At 41.3% G+C, this 21,529-nt stretch overlaps 2 protein-coding genes across 17 annotated transcripts in view; one reads left to right on the top strand and one right to left on the bottom strand.

Moving 5' to 3' along the window:
• The window catches only part of LOC100680429 (protein unc-79 homolog), a 2,400,004-nt gene that overhangs the window by 1,168,184 nt on the left and 1,210,291 nt on the right, over positions 1–21,529 (bottom strand). The window lies entirely within an intron of this gene.
• On the top strand, positions 14,898–15,684 carry LOC116416256. Its single transcript, XM_031923967.1, has 2 exons — positions 14,898–15,029; positions 15,174–15,684. The coding sequence occupies exons 1-2, from the start codon at positions 14,970–14,972 to the stop codon at positions 15,627–15,629; spliced, it is 516 nt and encodes a 171-aa protein (XP_031779827.1). The 5' UTR covers positions 14,898–14,969; the 3' UTR covers positions 15,630–15,684.

The following is a 21,529-nucleotide window of genomic DNA, read 5'->3' as shown; positions in this document are numbered from 1 at the left end:
GCGAGCAAGTCAACAAGGCAGGATGCCAGGAGCGCGTAAGTGGATACTTTCTCTTATTATACGCGGTTTTCTTTCTGAAATCCTCCCCTGAAGAGTCGTGCGCTTTTGCGCGCCTGCACTCGAGCTTTTCGTCAGCCCTAGAGGCCAATTAGTGCATTCGCGCGCGCGGGCAAATATACCCCTGCAGCTCTCGGCTCATGTCTTTTTTCTAGATCGACGCTACTGACGATGAAAGCTGTAAAAAAAGGGAGGATCGAAGGATCGGTGGCAGTAGTTGCCTAAGCAGACTTTAAGATAGCTGTCGACGATGATTATGATAATGATAATAATGAATTGTACAGGAAAAGTAAACATTTAAATCTTCCACAAGTTATTTCTTTCGTATAAAAAAGTCATTTCTATACGTATATAGTGAGTATATTAATAAACGTGAAGGCACACCCTGCAATGTTTACGTTGTTACTCTAGCATCTCGTACTAATTAGGAAATAAATATCAGAAGCAAACGAGAAAAAGATCGCGACGTCGGAGACACACACACGAGCTGCTCTGACGACGAGGATAAAATCCACTATCTGAACGAGCTCTTTTCAGGCGTCTCATTTTTGCTTGCGGCTTTCGCGCGTTCTTCCTCCCTGCTTTCCTAAAGCGTAAGCCCACGGGACAATGAGGCTGGAGAAATATAGAGAAGTAGACAAATCTCGCGTCGCTCGAGATCCCATATGCAAATGCGCTGCTGCTGGTGCTCCGCGGAATACTTACTTTGACTTTCCAAACGTTCTTAATTATCGAGAGAGAGAGAGAGAGAGAGAGAGAGAGAGAGAGAGAGAGAGAGAGAGAGAGAGAGAGAGAGCGCGCGTTTTTCGCAGCTACTTCTCTCCTTCGACTGCTGTCCGCGCGCGTGCGAAATTGATACGGTAACGCGTGCTTATACTTTGCAGTGCTTATACTTTAAATTTACTAGAAGAGTTTGCCAAATTTTCTACAGTGAAAAAAATTTTATCAAGTTCAATATCGTTTTGCTTTCGTCAGCAGCTGTTTAACGTTTATTTTCGTATGCGACATTGCTAAACATGCCGAAAATGAACAATTAAGCGACGTGGAATTTGAAAATAGTACATTACGATACGTGTGAACGATTTAAATAAAGAGTATTATATAAGGCTTACTCATCAAAAAAATATTTGTGAAGAAAATGTTTAATAATACAAGTAAACACGTAAGTTTTATTAAATTTTATTTAAAACAATTTTAATAAATTGAAATTTTAATAAGTTGAAAAAAAAAAAATGTTACAGCTTCCTCAGAAGCCAAAATCTGAAAAAGTGACACTCGTTTGTATGCCCTTTAAAAAATTTATTGCTGAACATGATTTTTGGGTAGAGCTTTGTCTTAGTTGGTGCACAATGCTCCATCTATATTTTAATTGTTAGTTGAAAAGAAAATCGAATTTCAATCGTCAATTAAAAATATTTTAATTATCGATTAAATTGTAATCGTCAATTAGAAAAATTGTAATTAACAATTAAATTTTAGTCGTCTATTGGAAAGATTTCAATAATGATTAAATTTTAGTCGTCTATTGGAAAGATTTCAATAATGATTAAATTTTAATTGTCTATTGGAAAGATTTTAATAAACGATTAAATTTTTATCGTCAACTGGAAAAATTGTTATTAACGATTATAGTTGCTAATTAAAGCCTGATTGATTTGAAAATGTAATCGATTATCCGCAACCCTCCTTTGCACAATGAGCGCTACAACGTTTACCGGCGGATTTAATGCAGTTCTCTCTCTACACCGTGGCTGCATCAATCATATGTATCAAATATTTGTTCCTGTAGTAAGACAGAGACACCTCAGAAAATGTCCACGTTTATGCGTTATGTAAAACGAGAACGTTCTATTTTTAAACGTAGCAATGTTTATTTATGATGATATAAACAGCTGATATTTGTTTATGTTGCTTAGTTTGATTTTAAACGTTAAATAGATAGATAGATAGATAGATAGATTAGCCTTTATTTTGCACAAGTCAAAAATACATATGTATCACATATTAATTTATCACAGATTCGGATTACGCATTATGTACATTTTTTCTTCTTATTTTCTACATAGATGTTAAAATACATTAATAATATAAATAAATAAATAGAATAAATATTTCGACGGTACAATATCTAACGGAGTCACGAAACAGTCGCAGAATCAGTGTTCTGATCGACAGTACACTCAATCTCGCGTACGTATATGCGCCTCCGCATCACAGCCTTAAAAGATTTAAGCGACGGGAGATCTCTCACGTCGCGCGGGAGAGAATTCCAGAGGCGCGCGCCCTGGGCTTTAAAGGAATATAGCCCCGCATCGGTACGCGCGCTAGGCACCACTAGTTCTTGCGGATCCCTAGCTGAGGTTCTAGACTGGTTGTTATCAAAAAGAGCAGCAAGATACGGCGGCTGTCCCATTACAATTGCTTTATAAAGCATCACCGCCGCGAATAACTCCCTTCTTGCCTTCACTGGAACCCAGCCTATCTTCCTCCTATAGGGGGAGATGTGCTCGTCCCTTCTAGCACCACATATGTATCTCACACATGAGTTCTGCAATCGTTGAAGTGGTGTGCTTTATTGACCTGATACGTCAAGGTAGACAAGAGAGCAGTAATCCAAGTGCGGGGTAGCAAGAGCGCCCGCCAGCTGCTTACGCAGTTCCTCGGTGGTGCAGGATCTAAAGGATCTAAGTCCATAAAGGACTCTATTAACCTTTCGGCTAATCGCATCCACCTGCGGTTTCCATGTCATCTTCGAATCCATTACAACACCAAGGTTGGTTTAGGGCCCTTAAAAGAAGCCAAAATGTCTCTGAGATCGTTGATGTAAAGACTAAAGAGAAGAGGACCCAGGACCGAGCCCTGTGGAACGCCTAGATTGGTAGTGAGCCAATCAGAATTGCCAACTGTTTTCGTAACCACTTGATGGTTACGCCCTGTAATATATGACTTGATCCACAGAACTACAGACCTAGAGAAACCCACTCCTATTAGCTTTCGAAGAAGTTTAGAGGGTGAGATCGTGTCGAACGCCTTACTGAAATCAAACATCAGGAGGATAGTAACCAGTTGTTTTTTGCTATTAATACCCGCCCTAATGTCCTCTGACAGACTCAGTAGTGCTGTTTGCGTGCTGTGATAACGCCGAAAACCCGTCTGACGTGTATCAAGAAGCTTCTCCGACTCTAAGTACTCGGATATCTGGTCGTGAACAATCTTCTCTAGAACCTTGGCAAGAAAACATAACAGAGCGATCGAACGAAAGTCTGAAGCGGCTGATGGAATTGCCGTTTTCTTGAGGGGCACTAGACAGGCCTTTTTCCAGGCTCCAGGGAAGACGCCACTAGACAGAGAGGAGTTAAAAATAGATGCAAGGTGGTGGTCCAGGACCGGAAGGGATTTAGCAATGACATCCTGACCACGTCCGAAAAAGTGATTTCACGGAAAGTGAAACCAGCTTCACTGGCCGTCGCCACAATCTCATCCAAGTTCACCTCGCTCTCTGATTCTGATACGGAGACCCCGGCAAAGTGGGCATTGAGCTCGCCTGGGGAGAAACCATGCAGTTCCTCCTTAGTCGTGGACAATAGTCCAAGATTACGAAGCTCAATCCAGATGTTTTTGTTGTTGTTCAGGGCCTCCGAAATTCTGGCCTGAATAAAAGCCTCTCGCGCCTCGATTGTGCGCTGCTCTGCTTGAGCCGCAAGAGACTGGAATTCTGACCAGAACCTCGAGTCACGGGTCCTTTTGAATCTTCGTTCGACCGCATCACGCTTATCATAAAGGTCTTGAAGTTCTGCGTTGACCCACGGTTTTTATTTTTGGGTTTAAATTTGTTTAAAGGGGCAAGTTTTTCAATGACAGTCATGATGTTACCACTAAGCGCTTCTAATTTACTGTCTGTGGTCATGCCCGGGCAACTGATGGTCGACCAATCGCAGGTTTCGAGAAGGGAAAGAAGCTCCTCGCACCTGATGGATTTAAAATCTCTATAAAAGAATGGAGTTAGAGTAGGAGATTCCAACTTTGGAGTCCGAAACGTAAAATCAATGATATTATGCCTACTCGGAAAGGTCGCCATCAATCCATCATATAGAATTGTTCCGTTTTAAGAAAAATCAGTCGGAAGTTGTGTTAAATTAAACTAAATTGTTTAGTTATAGTGTAGTGCAATTAATACGTGAGATAAGAGATAATTCATTTTTAACACAATGCAAAACATCCTAAATTAAAGGTAAAATATTATTTACATATTATAATTAAACAGTGCACAATCAGTCTTCTCCTCGCTCAACAGCTAATAGAGAGAGAGAGAGAGAGAGAGAGAGAGAGAGAGAGAGAGAGAGAGAGAGAGAGAGAGAGAGAGAGAGAGAGAGAGAGAGAGAGAGAGAGAGAGAGATTAGATTAGATTAGATTTATTTGCTGTACAATGTGTTGTACAATACTTGTATATATCGATACATAATTTAAAGCTTAATTGGATTGAGGATATGTGTGTAGGTGTGCTTGAAGGTGTGTGTGTGTGTGTGTGCGTTTGTAGTTTTGTTTAATGATGGTGATGTATGAGACTGTATGAGAGGTAAGTGCTTGGTTTGCTATGAGGATGATTACGAATTACGAATTTTCAAGGCTAAAAAAGTATTTTTTAGCCTCGCTTTTGAAATGATTGATGGGTATGATGTCTCGTAATCGTAAGGGTAATGAATTCCAAACGTATGCGGCGATTATGTGAAAAGAATTCCTCAGCGCCTCCGACGAAAAAGGAGGTATGTCTAGCGGTATCGCTTCACCCCTCACAGGACGGAGTGCGACGTGGAAGTCAAAGTAGGCAATTAAATAAGATGGTTTAGCATTGTTAAAGAGCTTTCGCAAGAAGCAGGCCGCAAAGTACTTTCTACGTCCGGCAGTGGTGAGCCATTGCAGCTCGCGCCTGTAAGGCGTGATGTGCTCGCCCCTCTTAAGACCATAGATGTAACGTATACCTGTGTTAACCAGTCTTAGTAGTTTAATGTCGAGTTCTTGTGTCAAGTTGCATTAAACTAGTGAGCAGTAGTCTATGATCGGGAACAGTAGGGCCTGGACGAGGTTTTTGCGCAGACCGAGGTTCGTGCTTTTCCTGAAAAAGTATAGCCTATACATAAGAGAGTGAGCACGCTTACACATTTGTGTTACGTGCTCTTTCCAGGTTAGTTTGGAGTCAAGCACGACCCCCAGGCTGCGCACAGAAGATTCAAAATCGACCCGGGCTCCCCCTATATTGATGTACGTGTTAGCCATTGTAGGTAGAGCATTGATATAGTAGGGCGAGCCCAGGACGATCGCCTTAGTTTTGAGGACATTGAGTTTTAGATTGTTATGCCCAGCCCAGCACCTTATCCTCTCGGCATTAGCTCTCATTCTGTCGGAACAGGAGTCAAGCTCCTCGAGGTGGCACTGGGTGTAGATCTGCAGGTCATCCGCATAGATCAGATGTGCAATATCCACGTCCAGACAGAGGCTTATGTCATTGACGTACAGTGCAAAAAGTAGAGGGCCCAGTACGGATCCTTGTGGGACTCCCGTATTGAGCGGAAGGTATGAGGATAGTTGATTGTCGTCACCAATGATGGCCTGCCGTCTGCCCGTGAGATAAGATGCAATCCATCGGATGACCTGCTTAGAAAAGCCGAAAGAGGTTAGCTTTCTAAGGAGCATGGCGTGACACACAGTGTCAAACGCCTTGCTAAAATCAAAAAGAAGAAGAAGTGTGACCTTCTTTTTGTCTATTCCAAGCCTGACATCATCAGTCAGCTTTATTAAGCCGGACTGTGTGCTGTGACCGGTACGAAAACCTGTCTGTAGGTCATCAAGGAAGAGCCTAGTTTCCAGGTAATGAGAAAGCTGCCTATGTACCAGCCACTCCAGCGCCTTGGATAGAAAACATAAGAGTGAGATCGGACGATAGTCAGTAGTGGATTTTGGAGAACTGACTTTGTTGAGTGCACGCACCAGTGACCTTTTCCAGTCCGAGGGGAAGCATGACTCGCTCAAGGACAGGTTAAAGATACGACATAATATGGGCGCCAGTACTGGCATGGCCTTGGAGACAACAACCTGTGGGATGCCATCAGTTCCCCTGGCCTGAGAGGTGAAATGCTGAACTGCGGCCAACACGTCCGATTCCGTAATCTCACTAAAGCTGAAGTGGACAGGATATTCCAGACTATCAAGTGATTGCAGTTGATCGTCGACAGAAGGGGCGAGTGGATCATTGGATATCCCGCTGAAGTATCTGTTAAGATCATCTGTTGAGAAGCGAGATGGAGTGGTTTCCTTGGAGGTGGTGATTCCAAGTTTCTCGAGTTCTCTCCAGATTTCCCTTACATCTGTTATGTTTGATAGTCGTGAGTGATAGTAGTTCAGTTTGGCTTCCTCGACCTGCTTATGTGCGTTATTTACTGCTGGTGTATAAAGAAGTTGATCTCGAGGATGACGTGTCCTGCGAAATATCATGTATAGTCTGTCCCGCTCAGTCACAAGGTCTCGAAGAGCCGAGGTGAACCACGGGTGTCGTGTGGGTCCTGGCGTTACAGTCCGTAATGGGGCGAGCTGATTGATGGCGTTTGTTAGGTTGGTGTTGAGAGTGTTGATGCATGCGTCAAGGGATGATTTGCACGTCGAGTGTAGCCGTAATGAGGTCATGTCCGTTTATGAATGGTGAGTCAGTCTTCCAGTGTGAAATTAGGCAATCCTGTTCGTCGACCAGGCAGAGGTTGAGACATGTGTCAGAGTTTTGCTTGTGGTGCGTAGCACTATAGGGCACCGATTTGAGGGAGTTCTCTTCTATGAGGGCCTTGATGAACTTGGCATCTTCTGAGGAGGAGAGTTGATCTGCATTAAAATCTCCCATTATAACTTTCGTGGAGTAGTTGTGCATGTGACTATTCAGCTGTTCAATGAAATTGTTTCCTTGTAAGAAGGGCGCGTGTGGTGGCCGATACATAACCGCCACGAAAATAGGTGGGACTCCCTTCGCAGTGATCTCACAGAAGAGATACTCCGGGTAGCCTGGCTTTCCCGTCCAGATCCCGTCGGATGAAGATATTATGATGCGATCGATGAAGTTGATGATGGTGGTTTGGGTGGAATGAGGTGTATGTATTTTAGTTGATGTTGTTGTTGTTGCTGTTGTTTGGTGGTGTCCGAGATAAAAAATTATCTAGGTGTTCCTCGGTTTCGATGATGACGGCGCGGTTGTCGTTGAGGCGGATGTAGAGCTTGCCATTCCTCACGTATGTACGACATCGTTCCCTCCTCTTGACCTCCATCCGCGCTCTGACCTTCAGCTTGTGCACCTCTGGGGGAAGGAGCGGATTGATGTTGATTAGCCACTGGTGGTCTGGAGCTGGGGCTCGCGCTTCCTCCAGTAGGTCTGCATCCAGCTCCGCTGTGTGGAGCTTGCGCTTTCTAGCCTTCGCAGCTATTATTGAGCAGGCGAGGGCATGTGACGCCAGAGTGACAGCAAGAGGTGGCATTCTGGCTGAGTTGTCAGCGGCTGTGTCCAGTCTTCCCATAACCCTCGCTCTTACTACGTCCCGTTGGAGAACTGTGGGGTCCAGCGCAGTGAGCACCGCATAAGCCAGCAGCCGCAATGAGGATTCCTCAGTGTATCGGAGTGCGTAATCACAACGACATTGTCGTTGTTGGTGTGCTCCTGCTGCCTTTTGATGACGGATATTTCCCTGCGGAGGTGAGCCAGTTCGTCGTAGTTGCCGTCGTGAGGTGTGCCGTTACTGCTGTTGGTTGGCTGCGGGATAGCAAGATTCCTCGATGCCAGGTCTTCTAGCTTTGCCTGCAGCTCACTGATGTTTTTCTCAGCATCATTATTGCGAGAAGTAAGCTGCGGCAGGTCATCAAGGGCCTTGAGCCTCTGCTCTAGGGGAGCCAGCCTTTGCTCAATCTCGGTCATCCTCTTCGCCATCTCGTTTTGAGTCTTCAGGGATGCCTCCTGTTTCTTGCGGATGTCAGCTAGAGCCTCTAGGATGTTTTTAAGGGAGCTCTCGATCGTCGAGGGTGTTGTTTGACGAGCAGGAGATCCATTTCGAGATGGGGCGCGAGATTGTGGTGCAGAACTGTAGGGCTTGGTCGTTGCCTGCTTAGATGTAGATTTAGGCCCTGCCAGCGATAGATTGAGCTGCGAGGAGTTAAGCCTTTTCTTGGCCTGCTCCCTCTCCACTTCCTCCATACAAATCGCGCCGTCGCAGGTCAGGACCGCCTTACCTCTGACCTTTGAAGATGTGAATGTAACACACCTGGAGTGGTAATGTGTGTTACATATATCACATTTCTTAGGGCCTTGCTCTTAATGCTGTTATTGCATTTTCCGCAGGTCTCGTATCCCGCATCGTCGTTTCCCGCATTCATTGTGCTCATCTCGATGTTTCTCACCGTAGTTGGTGATCTGACCTCTAGGTGGAGCAATGGTGAGAGAAGAGAGAGCGTTTACCGACCTTAAACTGAGTGGCGCTGCGATGGTGTTCAGTCTGCTCACTAGATGGCAACAGGTGGTCGAAACGTTGAGAGAAAGCCGTGCGGGGAAAGAGCCAAACCGAGGCGAGGTTTGGAGGTTAGAAAATTACGGCAGATGTTCTCGGAAAAAGCAGGCAAGAGTAGAATGCAGCCTCCAGCAATTTATTAATTGGCCTGAAGGTTGCAATTAGTAGCGTGCAACACTCTATAAAAGAAGACGCCCGGAGGCAGCGTGTGGCAGTAAAAGAACGTGAAAACAGGAGATAGCAGGCAAAGCAGTTGTACTCACGTGATCGCAGCGCCAGAGACGAGACTGAGAGAGAGAGAGAGAGAGAGAGAGAGAGAGAGAGAGAGAGAGAGAGAGAGATTTTAGATTTTAGATTTAGATTTAATTGTTTTTTATTGTTGTACATTGTGTTGTACATATGCAATTATAGTGTATTATAAAAAGAATAAAAATGTTGTGTAAGGATGCCAGTGCGTGTGAAGAGTGTGAAATGGAATGAAGTGAAATGAGATGAATGAGAATGTGTGTATGTTTGTGTGATGTTTATGTGTTTTCCAGATTGAAGAAGTAATTTTTAGCTGCTTGTTTAAAGTGTGATATGGATAGTGTGTTGCGAAGATGAGATGGAAGGCTATTCCAGAGGTAGGAGGCGCTGATGAAAAATGAATTATTCAGCGTCTCCGTCTTGAAGGACGGGATGTCCAGTGGAGTCACCTCACCCCTCACAGGCCTGAGCACGACGTGGAAATCAAAATAGGCTAATAGATAAGTAGGTATTGAGGTGTTGAACATTTTTCTTAGAAAACAGGCCATGAAGTATTTCCTACGTCCGGCGGTGTTAAGCCATTGAAGCTCACGCCTGTAAGGGGAAATGTGCTCGTCCCTCCTCACACCGTAGATATAACCGGATCCCCGTATTGACAAGCCTCTGCAGTTAGATTTATCGTTAGATGTAGATTTTATTTTTTAATAATTAACGAAATAAATTTTGTAAGATGTGAATTAGTTCGCGAGAGCTAGACATGGCGACCGCAGCGGAAAGCGGAACAGGGCGGACCGAAGCCAGACGGTACTACACCGGTTTGTTATTGTTATGACTCAAGGTTAGTTCGTCTGCTAGAGGTGTCCCTGTCACAACGCTCGACTCCGAAATCCGAGCACAGTTTTTCGCGAAACGTCGGTAGATCGCTAAAGAAGCGATCTCGGAGCTTTCGCGAAAGAGTGCGCATTGAAATTTGATTTTTCGGAGCTCGTAAATCTGTCAGCAGCGGTGCTTTTCCTTTTCAATAAAAATCCAAGCCCAGTCTCAGAATTTAAAAAAAACATAGTGCTCTGAATTTTGGAGAGGTATCGAGTTAGTTTGAGATCTTGAATGTCAGGCGTCCTTGGCCTGACTCGAACGTTCCTTTTTAAACGTCATCAACAATTCTCTGGGTTTGAGAGCAAAATCTGCCGAATAATTGAGTGTGTATGCTAAGTTTGTATTGTAAAAGAATTTTAAAGCATTATTTTCATTAGTGCTTTAGAAAAAAAATTACTTGATTGTTAATTTTTAGATATAAGTTACAATTTTCAGAACCATAATCTAGTAAGCGGCCAGTTTGAACGGCAATTAGGACAATTTCAACGCGTGCTCATTGTGCAAATAAAAAGTATAATCCATACAAATTCTTTACGTGACAGATCGTGTAAGAAGTTTATTCGGGCTGCTGGTCAACTTGCCAACCTCTCCTACATCCTGCTGCGAATCCTTTTCCATCGGCGCGATCCCATACTACTCCTACTCAGTGAATTTGCTCTCTACCTTCTAATCAGCTTGTTTTTGACGAAGTGAGTTGTTTCATTTTAAATTTTCAATATTTTTTAAGTATCAAACGAATTGCAACGAGTGTTCAAAGACACCCGTTTGTGTATGATTTACTCCTTCATCTCAACCTCTTAATTAACATGCAGTCGTCAATACAGAAGATGAATACGCAAGATCCGTTACATAGCCCAGTACCGAAGTGGCCAACAAGGTTGAACTCAGCGACTTTGCAGATACCGTAACCAAAGGTTGCTGTTCAATAGTTTAACGCGAAGATGCAAACGTCTGCTCAAGCCACAACTAGCCATCGCAACTAAATGCTGCATAAGTTTTCTACAAGCATCATTATAGGAAACGATAATGATGTTCGAGATGATCAGTTGACTACACCCGGACGTAAGAAAATCGGTACGGGGAGACGCAGCTCATGTTAAACTGCTATAAAAGCAAATTTCTAGTTCGTCAGCTAACACCTGCAAAGCTCTAGCAGATTTGCAATACGACAAAGACAAACGTACACTCACACTTGAGCAAAAAATTCATGCGTAATTGGCATAGCTATAACACTGTCAGTCATAAATCGATGAACTTTTCATTTAACTTGATCCTGTAAGTGATTTATAATGAAAATAAAATTTGTAATAAAGAATGAATGTTTTATAATGAATGTAGAGGTCAGCCAGGTAAGACCTATACAATTTGAATTTAATTCTTCATCCATAAAATTATAAAATTAATTTTTTGTAGCTCTAAAACCTGCCAAAAGTAGCACTACCCGTATTTTATTAAAATCCGAGAATAGTTGTTCAGAACTTGTTATTTGGTCAGGAGTGCTGCTTTTCTTTGTTTATAAAAATCCAAGCACAGTGTTTAGCGAAATGTCGATAGATCGCTTAAGCAGCGATCTCTGAGCTTTCGCGAATGAGTGCGTATTAAAAATTGATTATTTGGAGCTTGTAAATCAGTCAACAGTGCTGCTTTTTCTTTGTTTATAAAAATCCAAGCACAGATTCTAGCGAAATGTCGATAGATCACTCGAGCAGCGATCTTGGAGCTTTCGCGGAAAAGGGCGCATTGAAAATTGATTGTTCAGAACTTGTTATTTGGTCAGGAGTGCTGCTTTCTTCGTTTATAAAAATCCAAGCACAGTTTCTAGCAAAATGTCGATAGATCACTCGAGCAGCGATCTCTGAGCTTTCGCGAATGAGTGCGCATTAAAAATTGATTATTTGGAGCTTGTAAATCAGTCAGCAGCGCTGCTTTTTCTTTGTTTATAAAAATCCAAGCCCAGTTTCTAGCGAAATGTCGATAGATCACTCGAGCAGCGATTTCGGAGCTTTCGCGAAAGTGTGCACATTGAAAATTCATTTTTCAGAACTTGTAAATCGGTCAGCAGCGGCGCAACCCGTTGTTCATGTAAATCGGAGCACAGCTTCTCGTGAAACGTCCGTAGATTGCTGGATCTTCTCTCTTGGAGCTTTTGCGAAAGTGTGCGCATCGAAAATGATTTTTTTAGAGTTCGCTAAGCGATCAAAAGCGTTGCTTTTCCTATGTTAATGAAATCGGTGCCCATTTTATAGCGAAACTTCTGTAGATTACTGGAGCAGCGCTCGCGGAGTTTTCGCTAGAGAGTATGCGTCACGAATCGATTTTTGAGTGCTCGACAATCAGCAGGAGCAGTGTCTCCCTTTCGTTTATATAAATCCATTCCTAGTTTGTTGCAAAAAGTCCGTATATCGCTGAAGCAGTGCTCTCAGAGTTCTCGTGAGAGTGTGCGCATATTTAATATTTTAGAACTTGTTAATCGGTCAGAAGCTGCGCTACTCGTTGTTCATTAAAATTCGAGAACAGTTTCTCGCGTAATGTCAGTCGATCGCTGGAGCTGCTGTCTCGGAGCTTTTGCGATAATATAAAAATCCAAGCCCAGTTTCTAGCGAAATGTCGATAGATCACTTAAGCAGCGCTCGCAATCGCTTGTAGCGCTTGTGCATTATGGCACAAACGTTTCTTGCAGTTTTTGGAAATTTAGCTGCACGATGGTCTCGGAACCTTATCTGAAAAGTAAGTGCTATAAATGATACACCTGAACCCTTTGTTATGTTTAATAGATAAGGAGTTTTTAAAAGTCGATTTTCAGTTACTTGTGTACATAAAATAATGTACGAATTTTTTTAAATGTAAAAAGCGAACCGAGCTTTTTGGCTTTGCCAATCGCGCCATCGGCCTCTGGCGCGTAGTCCTTAATACAAGCCAGCTTGTTAATGGAGAAGAGAAAAATCTCTGTAGCGAGCTTCTCCGAGCTTTGGTGACAAACTGCTTACTATCAATCCACTTTTTCGACGCTGCAAATTGGGCCTTCAGTTTCTGTCGAGCCGGTTTCAAAAGTACAAGCCAGTTTAACGATCAAAAGTCATTGATGTATAGCCCTCTTCAGGGGTTTTTAGCTTTTTGATTGATAAACTGGCTTATGCTTTTGAAAACAGCGCGTCAGAGGTCGAAGGCCTCATTTGCGGCCTCGAAAAAGTCCGTTAATCGTGAGCACTTCTTTATTAAAGCTCGAAAAGGCTCAGTCCAGGGATTTTTCTCTTCTTCGTAGACATACTGGCTCGTATTTTTTGGAGACAGCGTGCCAGAGGCCGAAGGTATAATTCGCCAGAAGAGTCTCTCTCCATAGCATACGCCTATTTTGTAATGAAAAACAGAAAGACTGCAAGCTCTAGGATTCTGTAGTAAGGGCGTGAAAGTTTTTTGAGTAAACTGACATTTTTTCTTATGCCGAATTGTCGGAGACGCTTAAGATAAGTCTCTCTTCGAAGCTCACCTCTATTCTCTAGCAGAATACAGAAATACCGCAAGTTTTGCGATTTTAGATCTAGCGCATGCAAGTTCTTGTAGTAATTCTTCTTTTTTCCCATGATGAATCGTCTGAGAGGCTCAAGAGAAGACTTAACAAAGAAAAGATTATCGCTCTCCATAGCACACGCGAGATAAGTCTCTTTTCGTTGCTCAGCTTTATTCTTTAGTAAAAAACAAAAAGACTGCGTGCTTTGCTATTTCTGAGCAACTGCGTGAATGTTCTTTAAGTAAGCCGACTTTGGTTTTGGAGCTTTGATTCTCACTTTCGCTTGCCTTCTTCTATTCGCTATCGTATTTTTGAAATAGAGATTAAAAAAGTCTAATAAAGAATCTCAGAGCGTGAGGTAGTTAGTTTTAAGAACATTCATTTTGAAGTTTGGTCTCGATCTCGCTCGTTCCCTTCGATATGCTATCGTATTTTTTAAAAGGAGACTTTCTTATACGGAATTTCGGCTTATGGGGTAGCTGGATTTAAAATTTGTTTATTTAGCTTCGTCACTCGCTCCCGCTTGCCCCCCTTGATGTGCCATTATATTCTCTTAAAAAATACTCTTTTATAAAGAATCTCGCGACTATGAACTTACTTCTACTGTTTTATATCTTTAAAGAATTGGCCAGTTAAATGTAAAAGCAGACTTAAACAATTTTTTATGGTCTTTATTTAAATTACATAAAAGTGAAGTATTTTAAGCACACAAAGCACACATAAATACACATACCTTATTAATTTTTTTACTGACTTAATCGAATCAGAATGTCTTTGATAACAAATGAAAATCATTACCGAATTTCACGCGATACCATTGATTTGTTCTACCTATTAAAACGGTTTGAAATTGAAGAGAAAAATTGAGCTTTCTATAATCGATTGGTTAAAATAGTAGTCCACTAGATGCCGAAGACAGTTTTGTTTAAGTTTGCTGATAATCCTTGTAAATATAGAAAACTGATAGATGTTTTATCGAGAGAAAAAGATATTCCAGACTTTCTGTCGTCGACGTTTTTAAGGACGATTTTCTCCGAAGTTTTTTCTTATCGTCCTTCTTCTGAAGAGGTCCAACAGTTGAAAGATTTTTTTATCTCTCGTAAAGAGTGTATTCGGCTGCACATGCAGTGAGTATTTCGATTTTAACATATCTAATTATTAGACCAAAAGCGTATATTAAATGACGGTTATAATTACTACTTGAAAGTGCTACAGATGTATGTATGTAATTATCCCTCTAATAATTGCGTTTTCGATTTAAATTTATGCCCAAGTATAGCCTTTTAACATTGAACTCAAATATTGTAGAAATATGTTTGGTAGCAATTATCAGGAACCCAGAATCGTTTTGTATACACTAGAGGAATTCATCTTCAAAGTTTCAGTTTATTCTCTTAATTAACTTTCGTCTAACCATAGAACATCCTTACATACAACTTTGATCTTATGAGCGTTTTCTTTGACTCAAAAGCGCTTTATATTAAATTTCATAACTGCGCATAATTAACTAACCTATATTTTTCTAAAGTTTATGCAAGGTGGAAAAAAATCCTAAAATTTTATTGGATGAACAAGAAACAGAAATGTCTAATAAATTAAAGCTCTATCACGTCATTATTAACATGACAGTTGATACTCCACATTTCGGATCTGATTTGATGAATGAAATAATTGAAGAAGCTTGGTAATCTGAATCTTCTAAAAATGGCTTATCCATAGTTAAAAGCTTTCTGAAAAATCACTATCAAGCAATGAAGAATGACAAATACTTGCCTATTCCCGAAAAATGCAGAGGATACAAAATTATAAAGGTATTTTGTAATCCTAATTCAAGTTTAATACTCTTTTATAATTACTATCAGTTGCACACGCGAGTATGAAGTTAAAATCTATACTACTAACAATAAATTGAAAAACATAAACGTTATACTTGAATATTGATTTTAATATTATAGAACAAACTAGTCTATTTTGGAGAAGACAGCGAAATTTCAAAAGAAAAGTACAGGTGCATGAATGTTGTAGATCAGTCCAAGACTATGTTAAATTGGATGCAATTTTCAAAAGAGAAAATCCGTAATTTGACACTTAGCGAGTGTGTATTGGAAATTACTGACATAGATAATGTTCATTTACTTGATTCATTTTTAGACGAAGACGTAGACATTTGCATTTTACAAAATTTTATGAAAAAATCTGCTTTTGAACAACTGCAACAAAGAGTACAGGATAAAAAAACGAAACAAAAATTCACGTGTATCAAATGCTCTAAATCTGTTCATACCAACTGTATTCAATGTGATAGTTGCTTATTATGGTTTCATTACTCATGTGTAAACATAGAAGTACCTAAAAACGCATTGTATTTCAGTGACCACGATTGGTACTGCTGCAAATGTAATTCTATCTGATGATTCTTAGAAATGTATGTGATTCAACTATTAAATATAAATAAAATTGATATTATTCTTGTATTTTTTATAAGTAAAGAAAATTGTATACGATATTTATGCGTTACGTAAGTATACACTACTCAGACTTGATCTTTTATCGCCATTCCACTTGCGCGGGAATCACCTACTTTGCACACTCATATCGTACACTGTACTATTCGAAAGCTACGAAAACTCGTAAAGAGACACCCTTGTGAAGTGTTACCTTATTTTTTAATGAATAAACAAACCACAACTAGGTTCTCGCCGAGCTATTGCGCAAAAGATCTTCAACTAAACACATTTTTATCTAACAGCGAATCCCCAAACAAGCTACAGAAAGTCTCCCTTTACATAGCGAATCTTAAGCAAGTCTTGATGAGTATCGCTTTCCACAGCACACATCTACACTTAATGAAAAGCAGAAAGACTGCAATCAGTAAGATTTAGAAATTAAAAGCAAGCGCGTGAAACTGTATCTCAAAAATCCGTGAGAAGCGCCGCTACCTTTTGCTCATCAAAACTCGAGCCCAGTTTTTAACAAACAGTTGATAGATCGCTAGAGAAGCGCAGCCCCTGGTTCATCAAAGCTCGAGCACAGTTTCTCGCGAATCGTTTGTAGATCGCTAAAGAAGCGCTCTTGGAGTTTTCGCAAGAGAGCTCGCATGCGAATTGTCTTTTCTGAGCTCGAGAATAGGCAGCAGCAGCGCTACCCCTAGTTCATCAAAGCTCGAGCACAGTGTCTCGCGAATCTTTGATAGATCGCTAGAGAAGCACACTCGGTGCTTTCGCAAGAGCGCTCGCATGAAAATTGTCTTTTCTGAGCTTGTGAATCGGTCTGCAGCGGCGCAACCCCTTGTTCATGGATAGCTGAGCACAGCTTCTTGCAAAAAGTCGGTAGATCGCTGGAGCTTCTCTCTTGGAGCTTTTGTAAAAGTGTTCGAATCAAAAATTTATTTTTTAGAGTTTGTAAAGCGGTCAGGAACGGTGCTTTCTTTTTGTTAGTAAAAATCCGAGCACATTCTCTAGCGAAACGTCGGTGGAGCGCTGGAGCAGCGATCTCGGAGCTTTCGCATAAATATGCGTACCAAAAATTGATTATTTAGAGCTTGTAAATCGGCCAGGAGCGGTGCTTTTCCTTTAATAAAAATCCAACCCCAGTTTCTAGCGAAATGTCGATAGATCGTTTAAGCAGCGCGTTCGTAGCTTTCGCAAAAGAGTGCACAATGAAAATTGATTTATCAGAGCTTCTGAATCGGTCAGCAGCGGTGCTTTTCCTTCATTGATAAAAATTCGAGCCTAGTTTCTAGCGAAGCGTCCGTAGATCGCTGGAGTACCGCTCTAGGAGCTTTTGCGAGGCAGCTCGCTTAAAAGTATTTTTTTTTTTTAAAGCTCAAGAATCAACAGGAGCAGCGCTACCCCTGGCTAATTAAAGCTCAAGTAGTGTTTCTTGCAGAGCCGTTTCAATGAAAATCCGAGCCTAGTTTACAGCAAAACGTCGGTAGATCGCTGCAGCAGCGCTGTCGGAGCTTTCGCGAGGCAGTTCGTGGTAAAATTGTCTTTAAAGAGATTAAGAATCGGCAGGAGCACTGCTACCCTTCGCTCATTAAAGCCTGAGCACTGTTGCTCGCAAAACGTCGGTAAATCGCTGGAGCAGTCGTTTTGGAGCTTTCGTGAAAAAGCTGTTTCGTGAAAAAACTGATTTTTCAGAGTTCGAAAAATCGGTTATAATCGACGCAGTGTTTCTTACTAAAAAGGTAATCTACTTTATTGTTTTTTCCTATAATAATTACAGATTTTACAACTGATAGCGAGGCTTAGCAATATACACTACGCAGAATAAGCGAAACAACGAACAGTAGGCATTCATAGCCGGTAGTGGTATAAAAATCCATGAATAACTGAAATAAGACTTCCGCTGTGCTTTAGCGTCCACATAGTGCAAAATAATTAACAAGGGTTGGTACATAATTGGCAGCTTTCGGCAGTTACTGAAAATAAATTATCGCAAACTTATTATTTTAAATTGATAGTTTTTTTAAAATTGAATTCTTATTTATTCTACTTGAATTAGCGATTTCTGTATTTCATGAGTTGCTGAAATTGTCCACCGTCTGCTTGTATGCACAGCTGAAATCTTCTGCGCAGTTGCTCTCTTGCTCTTCTTAATTCGCCAGCACGAATCGCAGCGCATGCATTTCGCAAGCGTTGCTTCATATCATCAGATGTAGTAGCTGGCTGAAAGGTAATGTTAGGAAAAAAACAAGCTATTATGAAATCAAATAAGATTATAGCCAATAATTGTGAGAATATAGAGAATTTTTTAATTTCTTTACCTGTGTGTAGCAGATTCTCTTAATATTACCGAAAAAGTAATAATCCATGATGGTTAAATCAGGTGATCGTGGCGGAAATCTTACGTGTGGTGAATTTAAGCCAATCCACCTTTCAGGAAATCGTTCCTCTAAGTATTCAGTGACTACGGCAGCATTGTGCGCTGGGGCTCCATCCATTTGCCACCACATCTGATTTTGAGGAATCGGATTGTCATGTAAGCGACCATTAATGAGCCTCAATAGTCTGCGATATCTCCTTGCAGTCAAATTTTCATTATAAAATATCGGACCTATAATCCGATCTCCGACAATCCCGATCCATACGTTGAACTTCCACCTTAATAAATATGTGAAAAATTGTAAAATGGAAGTCTGATTGACGTTTGCCTTTAACGTGAACTTACTCACCTATGCTGCCTGTCATTTTCTATAAACCAATCCGGGTTTTGCTCGGACCACATCCTTGTAACTTGCTTATTAATTGGTCCGTTATTGGTGAATGTGGATTCATCGCTGAAGCAAACTCGTCTAAAGAAAAGTGGATTTCTCGCCAACTGTCGCAGACCCCATTCGCAGTATGCCTGGCGTCTTTCGTGGTCACGTTGGAAAACTTTTTGCACCTTCGTGGGCTTGTACGGGCGTCTGGTGACTCTTACAATTCTTCGTACAGATTCTTTCGATACATCTAAATATAAAAATTGAATTAAGTATAAAAATAAATCCAAACAATACTGATTGCTCACTAACACTCGCTTAGAAGGAGCAGAAAGGGTAAAAAGAATTGTCGTGCTAAGGCCCTTAAACTTAAACGAGGATTGTCCGTTAGAGCCTGATTAATACGATCACTCAAGTTTTGATCACCCCGCACAGGCTGTACGCGTCGACGTTGCTCCACCTTGATCACGCCATGCTGACGCACTCTTTCAAGAAGTCTATCATAACCCAATTTTTTTTTACTAGGGCAATATTTTTAGCTATTTCCTTAATAAGAATTATTAACCTACCTGTAGTACGAAGTTCGAGATGGTTGAGGCTGAACATGTGGATATTGTTCCAAGAACATCCGGCTAGCATTCAAAACGTTATTATTTTGCGCACAGAGGCACCGGAACATCGCCGTGTGAATCTGATCACGATTCATAATAAATCACGTTTTCAGCTCTCTTTGTTACACAACTTACATCAATTAGTATTACTATTTACACTATTTACATAAATTTAAACAATTCACATTTGCGAAAATGATAGCACATTAGCAAGATACGCGTTGCAAAAACGTCAAATCAAATCAGGGAGCACATGACTATATATTTATCTAGAAACCAACTAAACAAAAAGAAACAAAAAGTCCGACATATTCGAACGTCCATAGATCTTCAATAAAATTGTACATACTGTTCCTTTTTTATATTTTAGATTAATTAGCCCATTTCACGTGCTACTCTGCGGCGAAGACGTCAAATGTGCTAGTGTTCACGGCGAAGTTGTGAATATTGCTAATTGCCAAAGATAATTTTGGGAGCAAGTCTTTCTTGCTGACGTTGCCCGTCGAAAACGTGATTTTGGAACAATAGGACCGGTAATCCAGGAGCCTCGACCAAAGCGCTCACCGCCGTCTTTAGTAGCTCTTCTCGCAGCTCCCAGGAAAAATTTCCTCCAAGCTCTCAATCTCGAGTCAAACGTGAAGGGCAAGCTTGCAAGCTCTATGAGAAAGCTTACCTTGAAAGAGACTTCTTCAGAGAAGAGCGAAGGTGTTGCGAGTACCGCTAAGTTTCTGGCAGCGGCTGCAAGCTCTGGTTCATCTGCAGACAGGAAGAACTTGTCAATAAGCGATCCGACGTCCGTGTAGCATGAAAGTTGGCATATGCCCTGTTGGTGCAGCAGGTAAACAATCTTGCACTCAGTGGCAAAGGTGCTTTAGACTCCGACATGCTAATAGCGACACTTATGACAGATTTTCAAGCTCTGAAGAATCGATTTTTAACAAGAATTTTCTTGCGAAAGCTCCGAGACAACTGCTTCAGCGATCTACTGACATTTCACAAGATACTGTGCTCGAGCTTTCATAAACGAGGGGTAAGCGCCGCTTCAGCTAATTCGTGAGCTGCCTTGCGAAAGCATCAAGAGCGCTTCTCTAGCGATCTACCAACGATTCGCAAGAATCTGTGCTCGGGCTTTATTGAACAAGGCGTAGCACCGCTTTTGTCGATTTGCGAGCTCTATAGGAACAATTTTTAAAAAAGATGCCTTGCAAAAGCTCCTAGAGCGGTGCTCCAGCGAACTGCGGACGCTTCGCTAGAAACTGGGCTCGGATGTTTATTCACGAGCTCTAAATAATCGATTCTTGATGCGCACACTCTCGCGAGTGCTCCGAGAGCGCTGCTCCAGCGATCTACTAACGTTTCGCTATAAACTGGGCTCGCATTTTTATTAACAAAGCAAAAGCACCGTACCTAACCGTTTTGCAGACTCTAAGAAATCAAGTTTTGATGCGCACATTTTCGCGAAAGCTCCGAGAGCGCTGGTCCAGCAATCTACGGACGCTTCGCTAGAAACCAGAGTCGGATGTTTAATAACAAAGGGAAAGGACCGCTCCTAACCGCTTTACAAACTCTGAGAAAACAATTTTTATTGCGCACACTTTCGCGAAAGCTCCGATAGCGCTGCTCCAGCAATCTACGGTCGCTTCGCTAGAAACTGGGCTCGGTTGTTTGATAACAAAGAGAAAGCGCCGGTATCGACCGCTTTACAAACTCTGAGAAAAAAATTTTGATTCGCACACTTTTGCGAAAGCTCCGAGAGCATTGCTCCAGCGATCTACTAACGTTTCGCTATAAAGTGGGCTCGCATTATCAACAAAATAAAATCAACGCACCTAACCGCTTTACAGACTCTAAAAAATCAAGTTCTGATGCGCACACTTTCGTGAAAACATTTTATTTATAAATCATTGTGACGTTTTACTTCATGAAGCAATAAAGGGGATGCAAAACCGAATAATTGATATGCAGAAAATCACCATTGAAGCACCAAGAAGTAGAGAAGTGCCTCGTGCGCCGGTTTCCCTGCAAAAGTTTAATTTATTTTATTCACAATCATACTTTATAATAATCAAATAGAATTATACAATCGAAAATATATCTTTGCCTCATAAATAGTATTTAGTTTTCTTGAATATTTTGTAAATCCCAATCTCGTCTAAAGTCAATTGGCTCGCACCTTTCTTAAGGTATTTAACCTTCGCGTTCACCGCGTCAAACTTCTCCCGGTAACGGTTGTAACTGTCGATTACTTGGTGAACTGAAAGTTTAAAAAATATTATTGCAAAATGCATGAATTATTGCCCGCTGGAGCTTTGCATAAAAAGCGAGCCCTCTGTCTCCGCATTAGCGGTCGTGCAAGGGTGTCGGAAAATGTGAACAAGCTAGGTTAGGAAAATAATTCAGAGAGCAAAAGAGAGCGAATTATTAGCATTATTGAGCGTATGTTTTCGTGTACGTAAAACAAACTTTAAATTATAAAAGGGCGCATCCGCGGTAAATA

The sequence above is a fragment of the Nasonia vitripennis genome, assembly GCF_009193385.2.
Source record: "Nasonia vitripennis strain AsymCx chromosome 2 unlocalized genomic scaffold, Nvit_psr_1.1 chr2_random0002, whole genome shotgun sequence".
NCBI lineage: Eukaryota > Metazoa > Arthropoda > Insecta > Hymenoptera > Pteromalidae > Nasonia > Nasonia vitripennis.
This window is presented reverse-complemented; position numbering and strand designations above follow the sequence as displayed.

Bases quoted from the DNA above. Each gene is read 5' to 3' on its own strand.
- LOC116416256 (XM_031923967.1), top strand. From the start codon at position 14,970: ATGAAGAATGACAAATACTTGCCTATTCCCGAAAAATGCAGAGGATAC. The intron at 15,030-15,173 runs GTATTTTGTAAT...TTAATATTATAG, and splicing joins GAGGATACAAAATTATAAAG to AACAAACTAGTCTATTTTGG.